This window comes from Chiroxiphia lanceolata, chromosome 21 (genome assembly GCF_009829145.1).
Source record: "Chiroxiphia lanceolata isolate bChiLan1 chromosome 21, bChiLan1.pri, whole genome shotgun sequence".
Taxonomy (NCBI): domain Eukaryota; kingdom Metazoa; phylum Chordata; class Aves; order Passeriformes; family Pipridae; genus Chiroxiphia; species Chiroxiphia lanceolata.
The window spans coordinates 3,194,765-3,212,975 of NC_045657.1; the positions used below are offsets into that span (position 1 = coordinate 3,194,765).

Sequence of the window (18,211 nt, forward strand, 5' to 3'; positions counted from 1 at the left end):
TCCCTGCTTAACAGGTCACCTTGGAGGATGTTCACTGCCAAAACCCCTCAGCACCATCTCAGCCCTGCAAACCCTCCTCTGAGTCCTGTTTTACCCCATCAGGTTGTCTTACCCTTTCTCCAGGAGGACCAGGGGGGCCATCACCACCAGAGTTGCCCTTTTATGAATAAAGAAAACAAGAGACCATTAAAAATACATTTATCACCATTGAAGCTGCTGTGTGCAAAGACTTCAAATGGCACCAAGCCCACAGTAGCACCACACCACCCACTCCCCTGTCCCTCTCTAATAATAATTCTGTATCAGGAGCAGCACCCAGTGACAAATAAGCAGCTGCTCATTCCTCCCCACGTTGCTTAATAAAAATACAGGAAAGATAACGTCAGTGAGCAAGGGATATTTCCACTTCACAATGGCCTCCCTCTGAGAGATAAATGCCACCACAAAGATGAGGTATTTATCAAAAATTCATGCCAACACAAAGGTGAGACGTTTATTTTTAAATCTGGCAGTGTGGTGGTGATGATGCCTCACTACAAAAGTGTGGCTTCCATCACACCCAGAGACTGATGGTCAGGGAATCAGGGTGTGCAGCAGGTTCTGGAGCTGAGTGTGCCTCCCCAGGTTGGCTGGGAATAAAATACCTAATTTTGCCTGGTGACCCATCCTGGGCCGACAGTGGGCAGGTAAAGTGGCTTGGCAAGGTGCAAGGACCTGGAGATCAGCAGCAACACATCCCTTCACCCATGGCACAGCCTTAGGTGGTTCAAACACTACTTAAACACCAAAAAAGAGGGTTTAGGGGACGTGTCAGGGTGTTGGAGGGTTGTGCTGATGTGGAGGAGCTCCCTTCCCTTCTTGTTGAGATGGCTCTAATTCCTGCACTTGATGTGGAATTGTGGGCCAACACGTTTTTGGAACCTGTGCATGTATTTTACAGTTGGGTTATGATCTGGGAATAAAGCTTAGAAGGGCTCAGCTTTCCAAATCCAGTGGAGAAAGGAGAGGAGGGAAACGGAGGGCAACGAACCAGACATTCTCAAAAACAACACTTGTTAGGATGTGACCCCAAAGGCTTCCCAAAACCTTACCTTTGGGCCAGGTTTTCCAGTGCTTCCCCTAGGCCCTCTTTCCCCACGTGGACCCTTAAAAAAGACACAAAAGGTGACATTTTAGCCCTTTCTGCTACCCACAGCTACATTGTGATCGGGCTACAAGTCATCCCACCAGCAGCAAGGGCTGACAGGAGCCATCATCACTCCCCCTGGAGTCTGATGACTTCAAAATATGTTCCCCAAAGCACTGTGTCCTTCTGCTTAGCTGTGAGTGCTGAAGGCCAGATCCTACCCCCCAGTGAAGACACAAATCAGATCCCAGTTTCCCTTGGCCATGACAAGCTTTCCAAATGCACAAGATTGGCTCGTTACCGTTGGACCGCGCTGCCCCCTCGGACCTGGTTTGCCAGGTGTTCCCTGGAATGAAAAGAAAGGAAGAGGAGTTAGCAACCAGCACCAGAGCAGATGATCCTGTCACAGAGCCCATTACGAAGTGCCTCAGAACCTCTCTGGTTCTCATTTGTGATGAAAAAGTCAACAGCAGGTTCACTTTCATGTTCTCTTTCTCGTATTTGTTTTAATTTATAATGCTTGGGCAGGTCTGGACAATAATCCCTATGCCCAGGCAACATCTGTTATCTGAGGGAATGACTCTCCTAAGGAACAGTATTCTGAGTCCTTTAAAACTCCACCAAAGCTTTCAAAGACGAGGCCACCCACTCAGACCATACAGTATCCCAAAAACTCACGGCACAACCAGCAAAAACCCATTCAACTCTGCCACCCCAACACCTATAATCCCTTTTTTTCCCCACTGATCCCTGCTAATCCCTTCCCCCAGCTCCCGACAGGGGGAAGGGCTGGTCCTCATCCTGCTGCTCACACGTGTTGCTGCTCAACATTTAAGGACTGACAGCAGCAGAGCAGGATTCCTGCTCAGAGCGCTTATTTTATGCCACACAGGCCAATTAAGCTGCCCTACATATTTACAAATCTTTCTTGGTCGCTGCAAACTCTGTGCTAAACAAGTGATTGTTGTGCAGAGCAGGAGCAGGAGGCTCATGTGATCTGACAGATGCACTCAGCTCCCCAGGATGGGTGACTGTGATTAATCCTGACAGAGAAAAGACAGAGGGTCCTAAATCTGGCACTACATTAAGCTCCATTACCCTGTGCCTCAAAGCAAACTAATGGCCTGAAAACACTCTTTTGGCCAGTGTCAAGCCTCCAAAAAAAAAAAAAAAAAAGTTCTGAGAGGTTTAACTTTCCCTCTTTGGACCTGCAGCTCATTAATGGTACCAATCACCTGTTAAAGGAAGGATGAGGGAGACTTGATTCCTGTGCGAGGAACACTGAATGCTTAAAATATCACTTGCCATTTTCTGCCCCAAATCCATCATCTCACTATCCTGCCTTCCCGTGTCTGGCACTCATTAACCAGCTGAACATAAAACAGGAGCTGGGAAACTTTACAATCAACTTTCTTCAAGCTACTAAAATTAGTCCTGCTGAATCCTCCTTGTTCTGCGGCTCCGTTTAATAAACCCTGCTGGCATACTTTTTTAAAATTAATTACAAAAATCACTTTAAAGTACTCCAGCTGGTTTTCTTTTAGCTCTGGGAGGCTAAATTTGGAGCAGGTGGAGAGGAGTGTGGGGGCTACCTGAGGGGAGGCAGCACACACTCCTCTCCTTCTTCCTCAATTCTATTTTTAAGCAAAATTCCCCCTTCTCATTGCTGTCATTAATCATGCATGCAGCCCCATGTACTGCTGCAAAGAATTTATATAGCACTGTAAATGCACACAGACCTATATTTTTCAAGCAGAGATTCTGACATAAAGGCATCTAAATTCTGATTATTTTCTAGGCACACAAATAAATGGTTGGCTTTGGGTCCCTCCACACCCCCCAGGCTCTGTCAGGGCGGGCGAGCAGGGAGATCTATTACCCCCTGTTAATGGCAGAGGCCCATCAGCTCTAAAAATAAGATCACTTATTCACGTGCAGCTATTGATTTTATGATCAGGTTTTTGATTTATCCAAGCAAGCTCCCCCGGGCTCACCTGGGGCTGAGGACAGGCAGGGTGATGAGCAGCTGCTCACCAACACTGTTGGGGTTTTTAATGGGTCATAATTCTCCAAGAACACCAAACATAGAATCACAGGATGGTTTGGGTTGGAAGGGAACTTAAAGATCATCTCATTCCACCCCCGTGCCACGGGCAGGGACACCTTCCACTAGCCCAGGCTGCTCCAAGCCCCATCCAACCTGGCCTTGGACACTTCCAGGGATGGGCAGCCACAGCTTCTCTGGGCAACCTGTGCCAGGGCCTCACCTCCCTGCCAGCCAGGAATTCCTTCCCAATATCTCATCCAACCCTGCCCTCTGGCAGTGTGAAGCCATTCCTACTTGTCCTGTCATTCCAGGCCCTTGGAAATAGTCTCTCTCCAACTTTCCTGCAGCCTACCTTGAGGTACTGGCAGACCCCAGTTAGGTCACCCCAAAACTTCTCTTTTCCAGCTTAAACAATCCCAATTCTCTCAGCCTTTCCTTATAGGAGAGGTGCTCCATCCCTCTAATCATCTCCATCCCTTTTTTCCCTTCCCATTTTTAATTTTTCCAGCCCTTTTTGTGGAGCTGAACAGCCAGAAGTTGAGATTTCAGGTTTGGGGAGGGGCTCAGCACTGCAACACCAAAATTCAGCTACCTATGCTGGTGTGGAAAATCCTTCTGCCTTGGATTTTCACCTTTTTTTTTTTTTAAATTATTTAAGGGCTTGGGAAGACTGTTTGTGTTGCTGAAATAACAAGCTGCAGAGCTTATTTCCATTTTGTAAGAGAAAGGAGTGATTCACGTTATTTTGGACACATAAACCACGTTGAGCAGTGTAATTGTAATTCTGTGTTAAAGAAAAGACAAATAAATGATTTGGGGTTGTTTCAGCTGCAAATTGGGTTATTCCACAAGGCACTGGAGAAGCAAATCTTAGAAATTCTCTTTCTTGACTCTGTGTGCACATACTTATAAAACCAGCAGATTTAGTGGCCTTAAGAGAAACAGAGGGGGATTTATCAAGTCTAACTCAATGGGGCTTAAATTAAGATGATGGTCTCCATTTGGACTGGAGCAGTGTGATCCCAGCTCAACCTGTAATTCTGTATATAATTTCTTTTCTCCTATTTCAAATGGGATACTTGGGAGGAAAAAAAAAATCAACAAAACTGTTACTGAAAATCAGTGTTGTTGCTATTAGAAAAAATTTCAAGCTGGGCTCCTTTTGCTAAAGGAAAGGTTTGTCCCTGAAAATCTTCTCTCTCACACACACATACAAGCACACTGATCAAATGAGCACAGGCTCCTGGATCAGGTGTAAAATGGCAGAAATGGTCCAGTCACACATTGAAAATAAAATATATTAAAAAAAATTTTAAAAAATTAAAATTACTGTGGAGTAAACCAACATTTCAAATGTGAGAAAACTCTTTTTAATTCTTGAAGAAATGGTGGCCTGCCAAGGGGTGTAACTGAGGGTCCTCACTACCTCCATTAAAGGCACCGAGCTCATTTATACTAAAAATGAGCTGATTTTTTGCCTTTTTTTTCTCTTATTATTGCTTGGTTCTGAAGTTGGGCCCTTTCCCCTCAAGCCTGCTCCGTTCTGCATCCCTTTCAGGCTGGATAATGCCAAAATTCAACCAGCCTGACCCCTGGGGTTTGTTCCAAGCTTGTAAACCACCAACTCCTGGTACCTGAAAGGTTTCCCACAGCACCAGGACAAAATCAGCCGAGGGATGTGGAGGGATGTGGATGCTCAGGGATGCAAAGCAGCACATCTCCCATCTCCTCCCTGCTGTTTTACACCACCCAAACCCCCAGCCTAAGGATTTTATTGCTGTATATTTGATAAGATGGGTGGTAATTACAGGGCTACAGTGAATTCAAGGCTGTAGTGGCAGCTGCTTTATTCATGGGCTCCCTCCTCCTGCCAGGCCAGAGTGGAGGGAGGGATGAGGATGCATTTGTAGCTCAGAATGAAATGAAATTACTCAGTGGAATAAAAAAAAAAAAAAAAAAAAGAAGGGGGGTGGATATAAACCAAATTTCGGTGGCATGATATTAATGCAGTGCAAAGTGATTTATATTTTCTGGGCTCCTCTCAAACCCGTCTGTTAGAAGTCATTTGTATTTAAATGAGAGCAAAAAGGAAACTAATTCCACTTGCTATCCTCACTCCCCCTTCTTGTCACTGTGACCAGAGCTGGTGCAGAAAATGACTTTGTTTGTACTCTGAATCCCTTAATTCAAGCGTGTTTCTCACAAGATAAAAAATAAATCTGTATATTTAGACAATCCCTATTCAGAGCAAAGCCTGTGGAGGTGGGTGAGAGGTAGAGACAAGTCTGGGGGATGGAGCCCCCACACTTTAAAGGTGTCTATGAATTTTGAAGAGCTTATTAAAAGGAGGAACTTGTATGGATTTTCAGCTATGCATTTTGAATTTCCAGTTAGGTTAACGATGGTTCTTGCTGGTTCTGAGCAGATTCACCCATCCCTAATAATTACTGTTAATTAAAAAGCTCTTCGTGCCCTGAGCGAAGTCTGACAGCGCGGGAAGGATCCGGGTTCAAAGAAGTCTCTTAAAATATCTTGAGGGGGAAATTTCCAGGGTTTAATTGGGAAGCTGCAGAGCTGACTGTGCCATCCCCAGCATCCTCCTCTCCCAGCAGCTGGCACTGGGAGCCTCTCACTGGTCCTGTGCTGGGAATCTCGTCCTGGCATGAGACTCCGTGGGCAAAAGCCAAAGAGTTGATCCCTGTGTCCCGCCCCAGGAGCTTTGGAGGGAATTAAGTCAGCAAAGCAGCCAGATAAAGCAGCTCTTACCCGTGTGCCCTTCTCTCCGTTGGCTCCTGGAAATCCCGGGAAGCCGATTGAGCCCTTTGGGGGAAGAGCAAAGAGAGAGTAAGAGGTTCTGGATGCCCAGAGGAGCAGCTCAGCCCATCCACCCCAGCCCGGGGTGACCCGCCGACATCCACAGCTCCCAGCCCTCGTTTCTTAAACCTTACAAACAACACAAGCACAGACAGACCTGAAATGACCTCAGAAACGAAATTTCATCCAGAAATAACAACAACAAGAAGAAGGTCCGTGCTTCATTAGCAGTCACTGCAAAGACCAAGCCTACAGTTGTGGTGGGTGCCCAGGGAACAGGCAGGATTTTGGATTTTAGCTCCTAAGTCACCGCGTTACACATGAAAATTTAACTCCTGGCTTGTTCCTTTCTGATGTGAGTGCCTGGAGAATAGCTGCTGCCGCTTTTAAAATATGAATTAGTCGAAGAAATGCAAAAAAACTCCCAACCTCTACCCCAAAGTATAAAATGCAAATTAAAAAATAAACCGTCAACGCCACAAACACAAAACTGAAGAAACAATCTCTTGCAGATAATTATGTCTCCAGAATTAAACAAGCCTGTTTTGGTTGTTGTTTGGTTTTTTGTTTGTTTGTTTGTTTTTAAGCAATGAACATGAATAATAAAATATGATTCTTAAAAAAAAAGTTAACAAAAACATAAGTTCCCAAAGCCTCCAGGGCATGTAAAAATTGGGCTGCAGGCTTCATCTGTGTAGTGGAATTCACAGTTTCAATTTAAAAAATGACTTGAAAATGGCCCAGATGAAGGTGGGAGTGTAGATAAGCTACAAAGGATGTTTGCAAATCTGCAAAATGGCACTTTTATTTTCATTTCAGGGAGGCCCTGATTCATTATTCATTCTAAGTCTTAATTAATTAGATAACACTAGCACAGATCTTGGAAGATATAAAGCATAATACAAGGGGAAGGACTATTATGCCTAATCCCAGCACAAAGACTCACAAGCAGCCTGTTTGCATCCATCACCAAAGCAGCCCTGCACACCCCATCCCTCTCCATCTCTTCCCACCACTTTAGGAGGCTGAAGCCATGCAGAGCCAGTCCCTGAATTCCACCAGCCAAGGGCTGGGAGCTATTTTTATCCATCTATATTTTTGTCCTGCCTGGGTGGAAAGGAGAGACCTCATCCCACGAGTGGGGGGGGCTGAGCCTTCTGCACGGCTGCACTGCCAGGCTTGGCTGTGTCATTGGGCTCCCCAGGACACCCCACCCCTCCCAGAGACCCCCCCCAACCCAGTTACCTTTGGGCCCTGCCTGCCCGGGTACCCAGGCAGTCCTGGCACGCCGAGTTTTCCCTGGAACACAAATAAAAGTGTGTTATCTTGGGCAAGAGACCTCGGGAGCAGCTTCAGATCCGCACCAGCAGAAAGGGGAGACGCCAAGTGCGGAGAAGTCAAGAGCAAAGCAGATGAGATGTGGGTGGAATAAAGCTCTTGGGGCACTGGGAGCATCCTCTGCCCTCCCTGAGAGACACCCGGGGGGGGGGGTACAGAGTAAGCACTGTAAATGTGTTGGGGGCTTCTTGGGAATGGTTGCTTTTTTATACCTTTTTTTTTTTCAACTGGGTGAACACAGAAATTAGACTGGAGTCTGTGATACTTCCAATTTCTCTATTTTCTAGTCTATTTTTTTTTTCAAGGAATTGTGCCCAAACAGATAACCCCAAAGAGACCACGTTGTCAACACACTCAAGTCATGCTGCTGCACTAAAACCACCTCCCTGGGGTCTCCTCTGGTCTTTGTGTTGAACAACTCAGGCCTCCCTTCACACAAACCTCCTACAGCTCCTCTTCATCCCCCTGCCCTAAAACTGTGCCCCCCATGCTGGGCAATGCTCTGGCCATCCACCCAACACACCCAAATAAAAGTGGGTTTTAGTTAAAACACCCCTGGGCCATTCCCTCCTTGAGACTCACCTTCTCTCCAGCAGGACCAAGAGGACCTGGATCTCCATTGGGGCCAGAGCGACCTTTGGGACCCTCGGGACCGTCCTCACCCCGGGGGCCAGGAGGTCCAATTTCCCCCTGTTAATCAGAAGACAAGCATTGATGAGGCAGGAGAGTCCCAGCCCCGTGTTTGCTGCCAGCAAATACCCTCACAGCTGCCATCAGATCCCCCTTGGAGCTCCCAGAACAACTCCTGGAGAAAGCTGCTCTCCACCAGGAGGCTCAGGCAAGGCTGTAAAGTGTGGGGTGTTACCACCACACTTTTATTCCCCTAGCCTGGCCATCATCTCCCACGCAACATCCATCTTTTCCCACAGCATCCACACACGGAATCTCTCCACAGAAAGAGCCTTCATTAGCTCTGATTGCAACACGCCCTTTAACCCTCCTCCCGCTTCCCCAGACTGTGGTTTGATGTGCAGGCAAACCCTGGGAAGTGTTTAATTGAGGGCTGAACCAGGCAACTGGAGAATAAAGAGAGGACTGGAGCTTTTGTGCTGAAAATCATTAGGAAATTGGAGGGTGGAGAGGACTGAGCTGTTAACAGGGACTGTGACACTGCCAGCTCCGGCTCACAGGACAGCAGTTGTCACTTTGTCACTCAGGGTAACAGGAGATGCCTCCATGCTGGGAACACAGGCAACCTTCTCCTCTCTCACCAGGAGCTGGTGGACACAGATTTATCCATGAGGCTCTTGAGTATCCCCTGTCCTTTCACTGCTCATCGTGGAGCACAAAGAGCTCGACGGTGGGAACTGGAGGCTGAGTTTTGGTTGAAAGATCTTGTGCTTATGGTGAGGACAGGAGTCACCTCCCTGAGGTGTCACCTTTAGTCCTTGACAAGAAGTGGAGGCTGAGGAAGCTTTTGATTTAAATGCTCAATTAAACACCAGGAAAAATGGAGGATTTGATGTCTACTCTTACAAGCCTTCACACAAGACATTCATTTTCCCTTTAAACGTGGCAACGAATGATGGCAGAGCTCTCTGGATCCCTGGGAGGGTTTCATTGCTCAAGTCCCAGGCATTACATCACTTGGTGAGGGGACAGGTCAGACCCCTGTCCCCAAGGACTGGGCACAGAGGATGGACAGGAGTGCTGTAAAGCCAAGTGCTGCAGCCACTGCCTGCATCCAAGAGGGATTTGGGAATCCTGTTGGTGTGAAGATCAAGTCTCACAGAACACTCCACATCCTTGGCAGTTTCCACAGCACTGCCCTGGTTTTAATAAACTGTGTTCCTGGCAATTTTGTACTTCCCATTGATGGCATGGAAGCACCTTGGGCAGAGCAAATAAAGATGCCTACCAAGCCCTACATGGAATTTCATGAGGGGAAAGAGATACTGAAAATAAACATGTGATTCAGCTGGATTACACAGCATTCCTTGCAGTCAAAACAGCAAGACAGGGCTCTCTATTACCACTCAGGCTTCTTTTACCTTCAAGGTGAGATTAGAAAATTCAGGGCTTCACAACTGCTGTGCTCGAGGTGAACACGAAATTCCTGCACTCCTGACTCAAGATTGGACGTGCCAAAAGGGCTCTGACAGGAGCCCACCTGGCTGCTCTCCCTGAACATCACTTGAACAGTAACACACAGGTTTGAAAAGCAAAGCACAACAAGATCCCATCAGTCACAGACTCTTACCCGGTCTCCTTTGATGCCCATATCACCTTTGAAGCCAGGGAAGCCATCTTCACCCTAAATAATGGAGAAGGGGGGGAAAAAATCAGACAGAGTGTATAAAAGGGGGAAAAAAAAAACCAGGAAAAAAACCCTCTCTAGAGTCACTGCTCAGAGAGGGCAAGATGAGGATCCCACAGTGCCCATCACTTTGTCTCCTCTAAGTTCTTTGGTGTGAACAAACAGGCATGGAAACCTTGCTGGGCTGTGGCTGATCCCAAGGGATCCCAACAATTGTTCCCTGCATCCCATCCTGGCTGCAAGCCAAGAACACAGATCTGGCCCGATGTGAGTAACACCACCTTGGCACTACTGGGAACCAATTATTTCTGGAGTACAACTGGTTTTCTTCTCATGGAGGATGTTTTACACCAGGCTCCCAGGCAGCCTCTAGGACACTGGCAGTACTTCTTTCAGCCAAGAAGATTTAATTGCAGAGCTCCAATCAATAATGCATCTCATCCTACAGCTAATCCTTGATAGGCAATGAAGACACAGTTCTCAGAAAGACTTTTAGAGTTTGGAAGGTCCCTGCAAGGATTCCCTTGCTAAAACTGCTGGATTTGCTGCTGAATTGCTGGGGGGGCAAGGATGAAGGAACATGGATCTGCTTAAGGGACTGAGTAAGATTTTTCTCCACCTTCTGCTCTTCCTCTGGGAGAAACCAGCTGCATCTTTGGGACATGCAGGGATACACTGTGTTGACTGTCTCATTGATTTGGGTCCCAGGCAGCACATCCTGTGTGCTGTTATCCAGCTGTAACACAAACCCTTCAGGCTCCATGGAATCACTCCAGTTACAAATCTTGTCAGGAGGAAATCATCCCAACACTGGACTCTGGGCTGTCCATCCTGCACCCAGTCCACAACAAAGGTCCTTTGGGTGCTCAGTCCCACTTCTTGTCCAAGAGAAACCCCTTGTGCAGGAGAAAATGTCCCAGGGAGCATCCTGTGGGACTCATCTGCAACAATGCTCAGAGGCTTTAGAAATTCAACCCAAATGTGCAGCATTAACTCACCTTTTCACCTTTGGTGCCTTTCAATCCACGAACTCCATCTGCTCCCTTGCAGGAGATAAAAACAAGATGTTACAATGGTATCACTACAGTTCAGAGTGAAGAAACTAAAAATCACTGTTAATTATGGTGATTTTTGCTTTCTCTGATCTGGACAATGGGATTTCTACAAACTAGGATGTTCCTAAACATATTGCTGATTAAATATCAGCTGCTGACCTCTGGCTTTTGGGTCACCAGAGAGCATCTTAGAGTCACCAACCTCCGCTGACTTGATTTTGGGTTGGTGGTCTCTACCCATGAGTTCTGTTTCCAGGGATAAAGTTCACTTTGAAAAGTCTTTTTTCATTTTTTAATACAAACATTTCCATAAATGCCTTGCCAGCAGGCTGAGTTCACTTGATTATTATTCACAGGAAAACCAGTGCATGGACACTTGGGAAGCGAATCCATATTAAAATCTCAGAGCTGGAGTCTAACATCCATGTCTAACACTCAAAGGCAAACTCAGCTCTTTTTTACCATGCTTCTCTCTGTGCATGCATTATAATTTTAAGGTACAATTAGGCACCAAAAGACAGAAAAAAAGAAAATGCAACTGATGTGGGCATTTGTGACACAGAGCAGATGCTCTCCAAACCTTCACCAAGGCAACCAGTCCATGGTGCTCAGCCTGGAGGTGCTGAGTGTGGTCAGGATCTGCCCATTTTTATGCCACCAGCCCAAAGCTGTTGGACCTCCTCACTTCTCATCTGTCATAGAGTCACAGAATGGTTTGGGTTGGAAAGGACCTTAAAGATCATCCAGTTCCACCTCCTGCCATGGGCAGGGACACCTTCCCCTAGCCCAGGTTGCTCCAAGCCCCATCCAACCTGGCCTTGGACATTTCCAGGGATGGGGCAGCCACAGCTTCTCTGGGCAACCTGTGCCAGGGCCTCCCCACCCTCACACTATCCTGTCTCTCAGGATAAACCATCACCTTTGAGTATCCACACCAGCTGTACAGTGCCACCCCTATATTTTGGGGGTTTTTTGAGGAACAATTTGCTTGAGGTGTTTTAATTTTTTCTTCCCTTTAACATGTCAAGAAAAAGTATAATTAGAAGTACAAGTCTGTGCCACAGAACAGGGTTCTGGTGAGCAAGGCAAGGTCTAAAAGTTATTTATAGCTACTAACCCAAACATTTTTTTCCAACCTGGAGGCTGGTGCAGTTAATAGAATTCTGCCTGTAGGAAGCCAAACCTTGTCTGTAGGGTCTGGTGCATGACACACTTTCTGCAGCTCACTCTAATGTGGAACTGTTCCACTTCAGTGGTAAACACCACAGCAAACCATTCCCTAATGGACCACTATGTCTCAATCTGCAACCTTGCAAGAAATGAGATGGAAGTTTGCTTTGGTTAAACACATCCTGCTTAAATTTTGAAGGCAGAACAGCAAATGGGTTTCTGCTATTGGAAAAAAAGGGGGTTTAAGAGGGTTTAACTTCACCTCCAGTTAGTCCCCAAGCTGTGTTTGTAGCTGCTAGTGCAGATCCCTGCAGATTCATTGGCCCTTTGGGATGCAGGATGCATCTGCACCTGAACTAATACATCTTGATGGGTACAACAGCCAGAGCTGAACGGGGAAAAAAACCCCACTGCCTTGTCATCAGCATGCAGGGCTGCAGGCAGCAGGAGCAAGGAAAAGCTGGAATTCAATCCACTGACAAAGCTCATTGCTGAGATGCACAAACTCCATCTAACAAGGCTGTGGATGAGGAGCAAGAAAAGCTCGTTTTGTTTTAGCAATAGGCTGGTTTGTTTTATTAACAAGCCTTGTTAAAGTCTTCACATTCTGGCTGAGCTTTACTTTTGGTTGTAAACTGGAAACAATGGGAATGGGAGAGAGCCATTCTCACTGGGAATTACAAGGGGAATCTCTCCAAAGCACTGAACAGTGCCAGGAGGGGTTGTGGGGGAGCAGGGAATTTGGAATCCTCGTGGATGGGAGAAGATGCTGGACCAAGATTCGCTCGAGCAATAGATGGTGTTGGTCACTGAGGTGGCCCTAAGAGCCCTGGTAGGACATCTGTCCACCTCCAGCACCAGCTGGAAAGCTCCAGCTGGACAAGCAATGCCATGGACACTGTTCCTATGCCCTCCTTACCTTGACTCCACGTGGTCCCGGGTAACCGATGGGGCCCTGAGGGCCTGGGGGACCCTGGGGGGAACAAAATGCAAAAAGAAAAACGTGTCAAAATCAAAACAAAGGTGCAGTGATAAGGAGAGTGTGTGGAAAACAAATTTCCAGCCATCTGGCTGCTTCAGACCGGGCAGGAATGGCAGTGACCACCTGAAAATAGCCCAAAATAGCCCTGAGAGCTGCAGGAGCAGCTCCTCTAGCAGGTGTGCTGGGCTAAGCTGATGGCAAAGATCCATCCCACAGGAAAAGGAGGATGAGAGGAGTCAGGATAGCAACAACTTGTTAGAAAGGGGATTTATACACAAGGCTGACAATTTGTGTTTTGGATTAAAGAAAAGAACCAGTTCTCAAGACAGCAGGGACACGTTCTGCTCTGTCCCCACTTCCCAACCATCCTGGCTTGCAGTAACACAGCAGAACTCATGATGATGATCACAGAGAGGAGTTACTGCTTGAGGCACAAGCCTGGGGGTGATGTCCTTTGGCCTCAGCCACGTGGGAGGGGAGATGCTCCAAAGCTCCCTTCCGGCTCTGAGAGCTTAAAATCCTCAAGGACACCACGGGCTGTGCTGGACACAGCGCCTAAAACACACCCTGCAAAAACTCCTTTCCACCCTCACACCTGCAAATGATTCAGGTTCTCTATTGACCCCAGTTGGCTGTTATTTTACCCAGTTTCCTCTCTAAACAAACACACTTCCACTTCTCCCAGCCTGAGACAGACCATTTTTTCCAGCCTGATGAAGCCGACGTGCTCTCCAGCAACCCAGACCTCACATGAATGCTGATGGAGGGCCCTGCAGCACCAGTGCTGCTCCAAAACCACCTCTCTGACATTTGCTCGATGTCTTCCAGCACAGGGATCACCACCACAACCATTTTTTGGCTTTTTGTGCTCTGCAGAGGTTGGAATTTTCAGCCTTGTGTGACACCAGGCGGGTAAATGGCCGTGGGTTTTGTTCTGGCAGCACCAGCACTCTCAATGTCCATCAAGCCAGAGCTCTAATCAAAGACTTTTGACAAATGTAATTTTTTTTGACTGAATGGGAGGCAGCAGGAATGCAGATGGTAAATCTCCTGGACAGATGGACTCTGGCCTCCAGCAATAATCTCAAATACATTGTCAAAGGGGGACTTTGAGGGGCAGGGGAAGAAAAAGGGAGATCAGGAAATAGTAATAATTAAAAAAAAAAAAAAAGCTATTTTTTGCATTCCCTGTGCCACAAAGGATATTTATTTGTGTCTGTCAAGTGAAGGCTTTCCTTCCCAGGATCAGTTTTTCTGTCCACTGTGCTACAGAGCCTCACTGCCAGGAGAGCTGGGAGGAGCTGAGAGAAGACCCACCCAAGCATCAGAAGAGGCAAGCAAGCAGATGAAATCTGGGCTCAGCTATCAAATCTCAGCCAGGTTTGTTCCTTGCCACCTCCCCTGCCCCACATCCCTGCCCGCCCAGCCATTCCCACAGTCCGTGGAGATCTGTCTCCATGCAGATCCAGGGCCTTCCCCTTAGCAGTGATGAGGATCTTGTGGACACACCTACCTGACTGCCCTTCTCTCCAGGAGGACCTTCCTTGCCAGGATGACCCTGTTAATAAAAGAGGCAAAGAGAAGAGGATTTGGGGGTTTAGTGCACATCTCAAGCTTCAGAAGCCAACAAGCTGCTCTGGCAGCTGAGAGTTATTTGTTAGAGAACAGTTGCTGCCCAGGAAGCTCCTACCAAGACAAGTGGCCCCCCTGAAACCACCTTGCAAGGGTAAGCTTGTTCCAAATGGAAGAGAGCAGCATTTGGGTCCTTAGGGGGTTCCTACCTGCTTATTTCTATTTTTGCTCTTCACCACCTTTCAGCAGAGAAGCACAAGCCATTTTTTCAATATTCTTTGTATATTTGAACAGCTTGGTGAGTTCAGCAGCATTTGAATTTTGCAGATAGGAAAACAGATAAAATCAAGTCCGTGTGTCAGTAAACTTGTGAAGGTCACAAGATGCCCAGACTGGTCAGAGCCCCTCATTAAATTCCTAATTCCTGGAGTCCAGTACAAGATCTCATGATGAATGCTCAGCTAACCTGCATCCCTGCTAGAGAGAGGCAGGCTGGATGCTGGCCAGCATTCCTCTCGGGATTTGATGCTGAATAACTCCACATCCAAGAGTTTCCAACCCATTCTCATCGATAGCCTTTGGAATTCTTTTTGCAGTGGAGAACAAACGTGTGAATTGCCTCAGACACAGTTTGGAGGATTGGTGAGAAATTAGGGAGATCCATGAAAGTAGTTTTTAGTGATTTCCCTACTGTTGGATCCAAAATGGAGCCAGGATGGGAGGCGACTCTTGGGTTGGCAATGTCTGGACAACAGAAATAACCCCTGCAAGGGCTTCACACCCAGAGACCTTCATGTTATGAAGATGATGAAAACACATCCAGCTGCTCTAAAGCCACTCAGACCTTCTGCACTCAACGGATTCCTTATTTATGAACTCTCTCCTTCAAATACACCAGTGAATTTCTACCACTATAACCAAGAAAATTCTAAGAGTGTTTTCCGTCATCAGATTCAGAACAGGAATGTCAGATGAGCTGCATTTCACAAAATAAGCTGGATTAAAAAAGAAACCAAATGACAGCTGTCATTTTTAGATCAAAAAAGGAAAAAAAAAAAAGTGGGAGAAAACACAACCTCAATTTTTCCTGTGAGTTTAAACGGCACCAAGAGCGTCAGTGCACGAAGGGGCTCACGGAACCACGTCTGCCCTCAGCTCCAGGTGTGTCCCTGCACTCCAGGGGAGGCACGAGGGACGTGCAGCAGAGATTTCAAAAGCCTTGGTCCAGCTCTGCACTAAATCACCGCCGTTTCCAAAAAATGCCCATCTCAATTACTGCTGCTGAGATCAAAAATTGATGAGCAGCTGAGTTGGCCTTCGCAGAGAGAGAGACACGTCAGGCCCTCAGGGGTTTTCAGGTGTCTTCCAACACCGCTTTCTATAAATAGAACACGGGCGGGTTTTTGTCCTTGGAAAGGCTTCCAAAGCCTGGGAATCCACACAAATCCACTCATCTACCTGTGGGAAAGGCCCTGTGGCCACACCCCCCCCCCCCCACGTGCTCAGCCTGTGGGTCTCACACAGACTCCAGGCTGCATAAAAATAGACCCGGCGGCTTCTCCAGCAGAACCTCCCTGGAGGCTGCTGCAGGAATTTCACATCAAAACCTACAGATTTAGAGATGTTCTGGGCTTTGCTTTTACCTGCTCTGTTGACTCAGCTAACAATTGTACGGATGTTCCAAGTGCCCTCAGTAGGAATGATGATCCCAGGGTGGGAAGCGTAATTTTTTAAATTTTTTTTTTTTTTTTTTGCCATGCTCTGCATTTGCATTAATAGAGTACAACTGCTTTACATTTTTCACCCTTAAAACCAGGTGCCACTGAGATGGGTAAAAAATGAGCTCAGGTTTAAAGGCCAGAGATTTTTAAGACCGATTTCTGGAGCAAGGAGCAAATTATGTTTAAAGCAGGATTACAGGAGGAAGCTGCAAGAATAGAACAGTGACATGTAATTTCCCCCTGCTCTTATCACCGCTGTGCAGCCGTGCCTGGCAGCCCTGAGAGAGGTGAGGAGCACCCCAGGCATGTGCTGTGGTGTGTATAAATACACAGAGAGACCTGTCCCTGCCTCAGGGAGCTGCCAAAGTTTGGAGAACTGAAAGGAGAAACGGGTGGAAGGGAAAGAGAGGCCCGAGGAGTTGGTGAGAAGCACCCAGGGTGAGCAAAGCTGGGAGCAGGGATGGGGCTTCCCAAACCAGCCAACACACAGGCAAGAGTGAGCATGACCTTGTGGGCTGTGCTGTTTGATTCCGTATTAAACTGTTTTTATCTCAACCCACGAGTTTTCCAGCTTTTACCCTTCCCATTCTCTCCCCGATCCCACTGGTGGGGCAGTGAGGGAGTGGCTGTGTGGGGTTTGGTTCCTGGCTGGGGTTAAACCACGATGTGGGCTCATGAATTCACAAGCCCAAGGGTGGATGGGGCAGAACCCAACCCAGTGCCAAGCAGAGAACCAGGAAAGGATGACTTACCGGAGGCCCATCTGCCCCAGGCATGCCAGGGAGACCAGGTTTGCCCAGTGGCCCCTGAAAACAAACAGAAAGTCAACAGTTCAGTGGTCAGAGTCTCCAGAGCATCAGAGGACAGTGCTTTTCAGCCACATTTCTTGCTTTTCCTGTCTGTGAAAGGCTGCACAGCCACGAGTCTGGTGGAAAAGCTTCCATGACTTGTAGGGAGTCTGTTGATTTCTGTGGGTAGAGCTGTTCCAGCACCCTGAGGGGCTGCAGGATCTGTGCTGGCACCTCACACACACAGACACGAGGCAGCACTGAGAGCTCAGGGCATGGGCACCACCTGTGTCCTGCCAAAGGGACACGATGCTGCACAGGGACACAAGGACAAGGTGGAGGAGGTCGAACTGTGGAGTTACAGGATCAAGAAATGCCCAATCTTTGGTGACAAATCTCGAGGTGATTAAGGAGGAAAGGAGCTGCTCCAACTGACTACACTTGCTGCTCTAACACTGCTCTGTCAGTACCTTTTAATTAAGCAGCCCCTGATTTCTCACTCCACTGGGAAGTGCCACTTATCTGACAGAACTTTAATGTGCTCCTTTGCAGGGAATTATCAATAACTTGAGTCCACTCCACACAAGCAGAGGCTTCTCCTGTGCACACACCAGGATACACACTGTATCTCCGCTCAGTTGGAGCTGAGCAACGCCCTGGAAAATGAACCCTCTGTAGGCAAAACTTCCCCTTCTCTAAATCTGATGGTCCCAGGGCTGTTGGGGGAGCCAAGGCCAGCACTCATCCCATGGCAACAGCCACCGAAAATCAGAGAGACAGAGGGAGGGGAACTCAGCTGAGTGAGCCACATCCATGGGCTCTTCCCATTACCATCTGAAGTGTTCAGCCCACAGAAAAAGACAATTTTCAATCCTCTCCTAATGTTTTACTGCCTTCAAAATGTTTCTCCTCAGAGGGGAAATGAATGCAAATATTATGAATTCGAGGTAAACCGTGCTGTCTTGATCTCTCCTCTGTCTGGAATGAGAGGCATTAGACTTCCATGGACACAGCTGCAAACAGATGTTGCATATGGGGCAAAGGAGCAGCTGAGGGAGCAAATGCATATCAATGGCAGCAGTTGTCTGAGGCCAGAGCTGCAATATTGAAACCTACTTTCTCTCCTGGGGGACCGATCGCGCCTTGTGGACCTGGAAGACCCTGTGAAAAGCAAAAAAAAGAAAAAAAAAATAGAGTCATTAAGGAACAAGTTATTCCTTCCAAATGCATCTTGGCAGTGTCTCAGCTGAGCATTATTCTAGTGCCTGTGACGGCTGGGGG

General features: G+C 47.4%; 1 protein-coding gene across 2 annotated transcripts in view; it reads right to left on the reverse strand.

Annotated features, from left to right (window-relative positions):
* COL5A1 (collagen type V alpha 1 chain) overlaps nt 1-18,211 on the reverse strand; it is a 148,251-nt gene that overhangs the window by 31,326 nt on the left and 98,714 nt on the right. For both annotated transcript variants that reach the window (XM_032708398.1, XM_032708397.1), the window contains exons 24-35: nt 18,047-18,091; nt 16,895-16,948; nt 14,363-14,407; nt 12,787-12,840; nt 10,641-10,685; nt 9,586-9,639; nt 7,908-8,015; nt 7,233-7,286; nt 5,940-5,993; nt 1,428-1,472; nt 1,092-1,145; nt 113-157 (exon numbers count right to left, since the gene is read on the reverse strand). In XM_032708398.1, the coding sequence (XP_032564289.1) occupies nt 113-157; nt 1,092-1,145; nt 1,428-1,472; nt 5,940-5,993; nt 7,233-7,286; nt 7,908-8,015; nt 9,586-9,639; nt 10,641-10,685; nt 12,787-12,840; nt 14,363-14,407; nt 16,895-16,948; nt 18,047-18,091 (657 nt within the window). The remainder of the gene's footprint in view (nt 1-112; nt 158-1,091; nt 1,146-1,427; nt 1,473-5,939; nt 5,994-7,232; nt 7,287-7,907; nt 8,016-9,585; nt 9,640-10,640; nt 10,686-12,786; nt 12,841-14,362; nt 14,408-16,894; nt 16,949-18,046; nt 18,092-18,211) is intronic.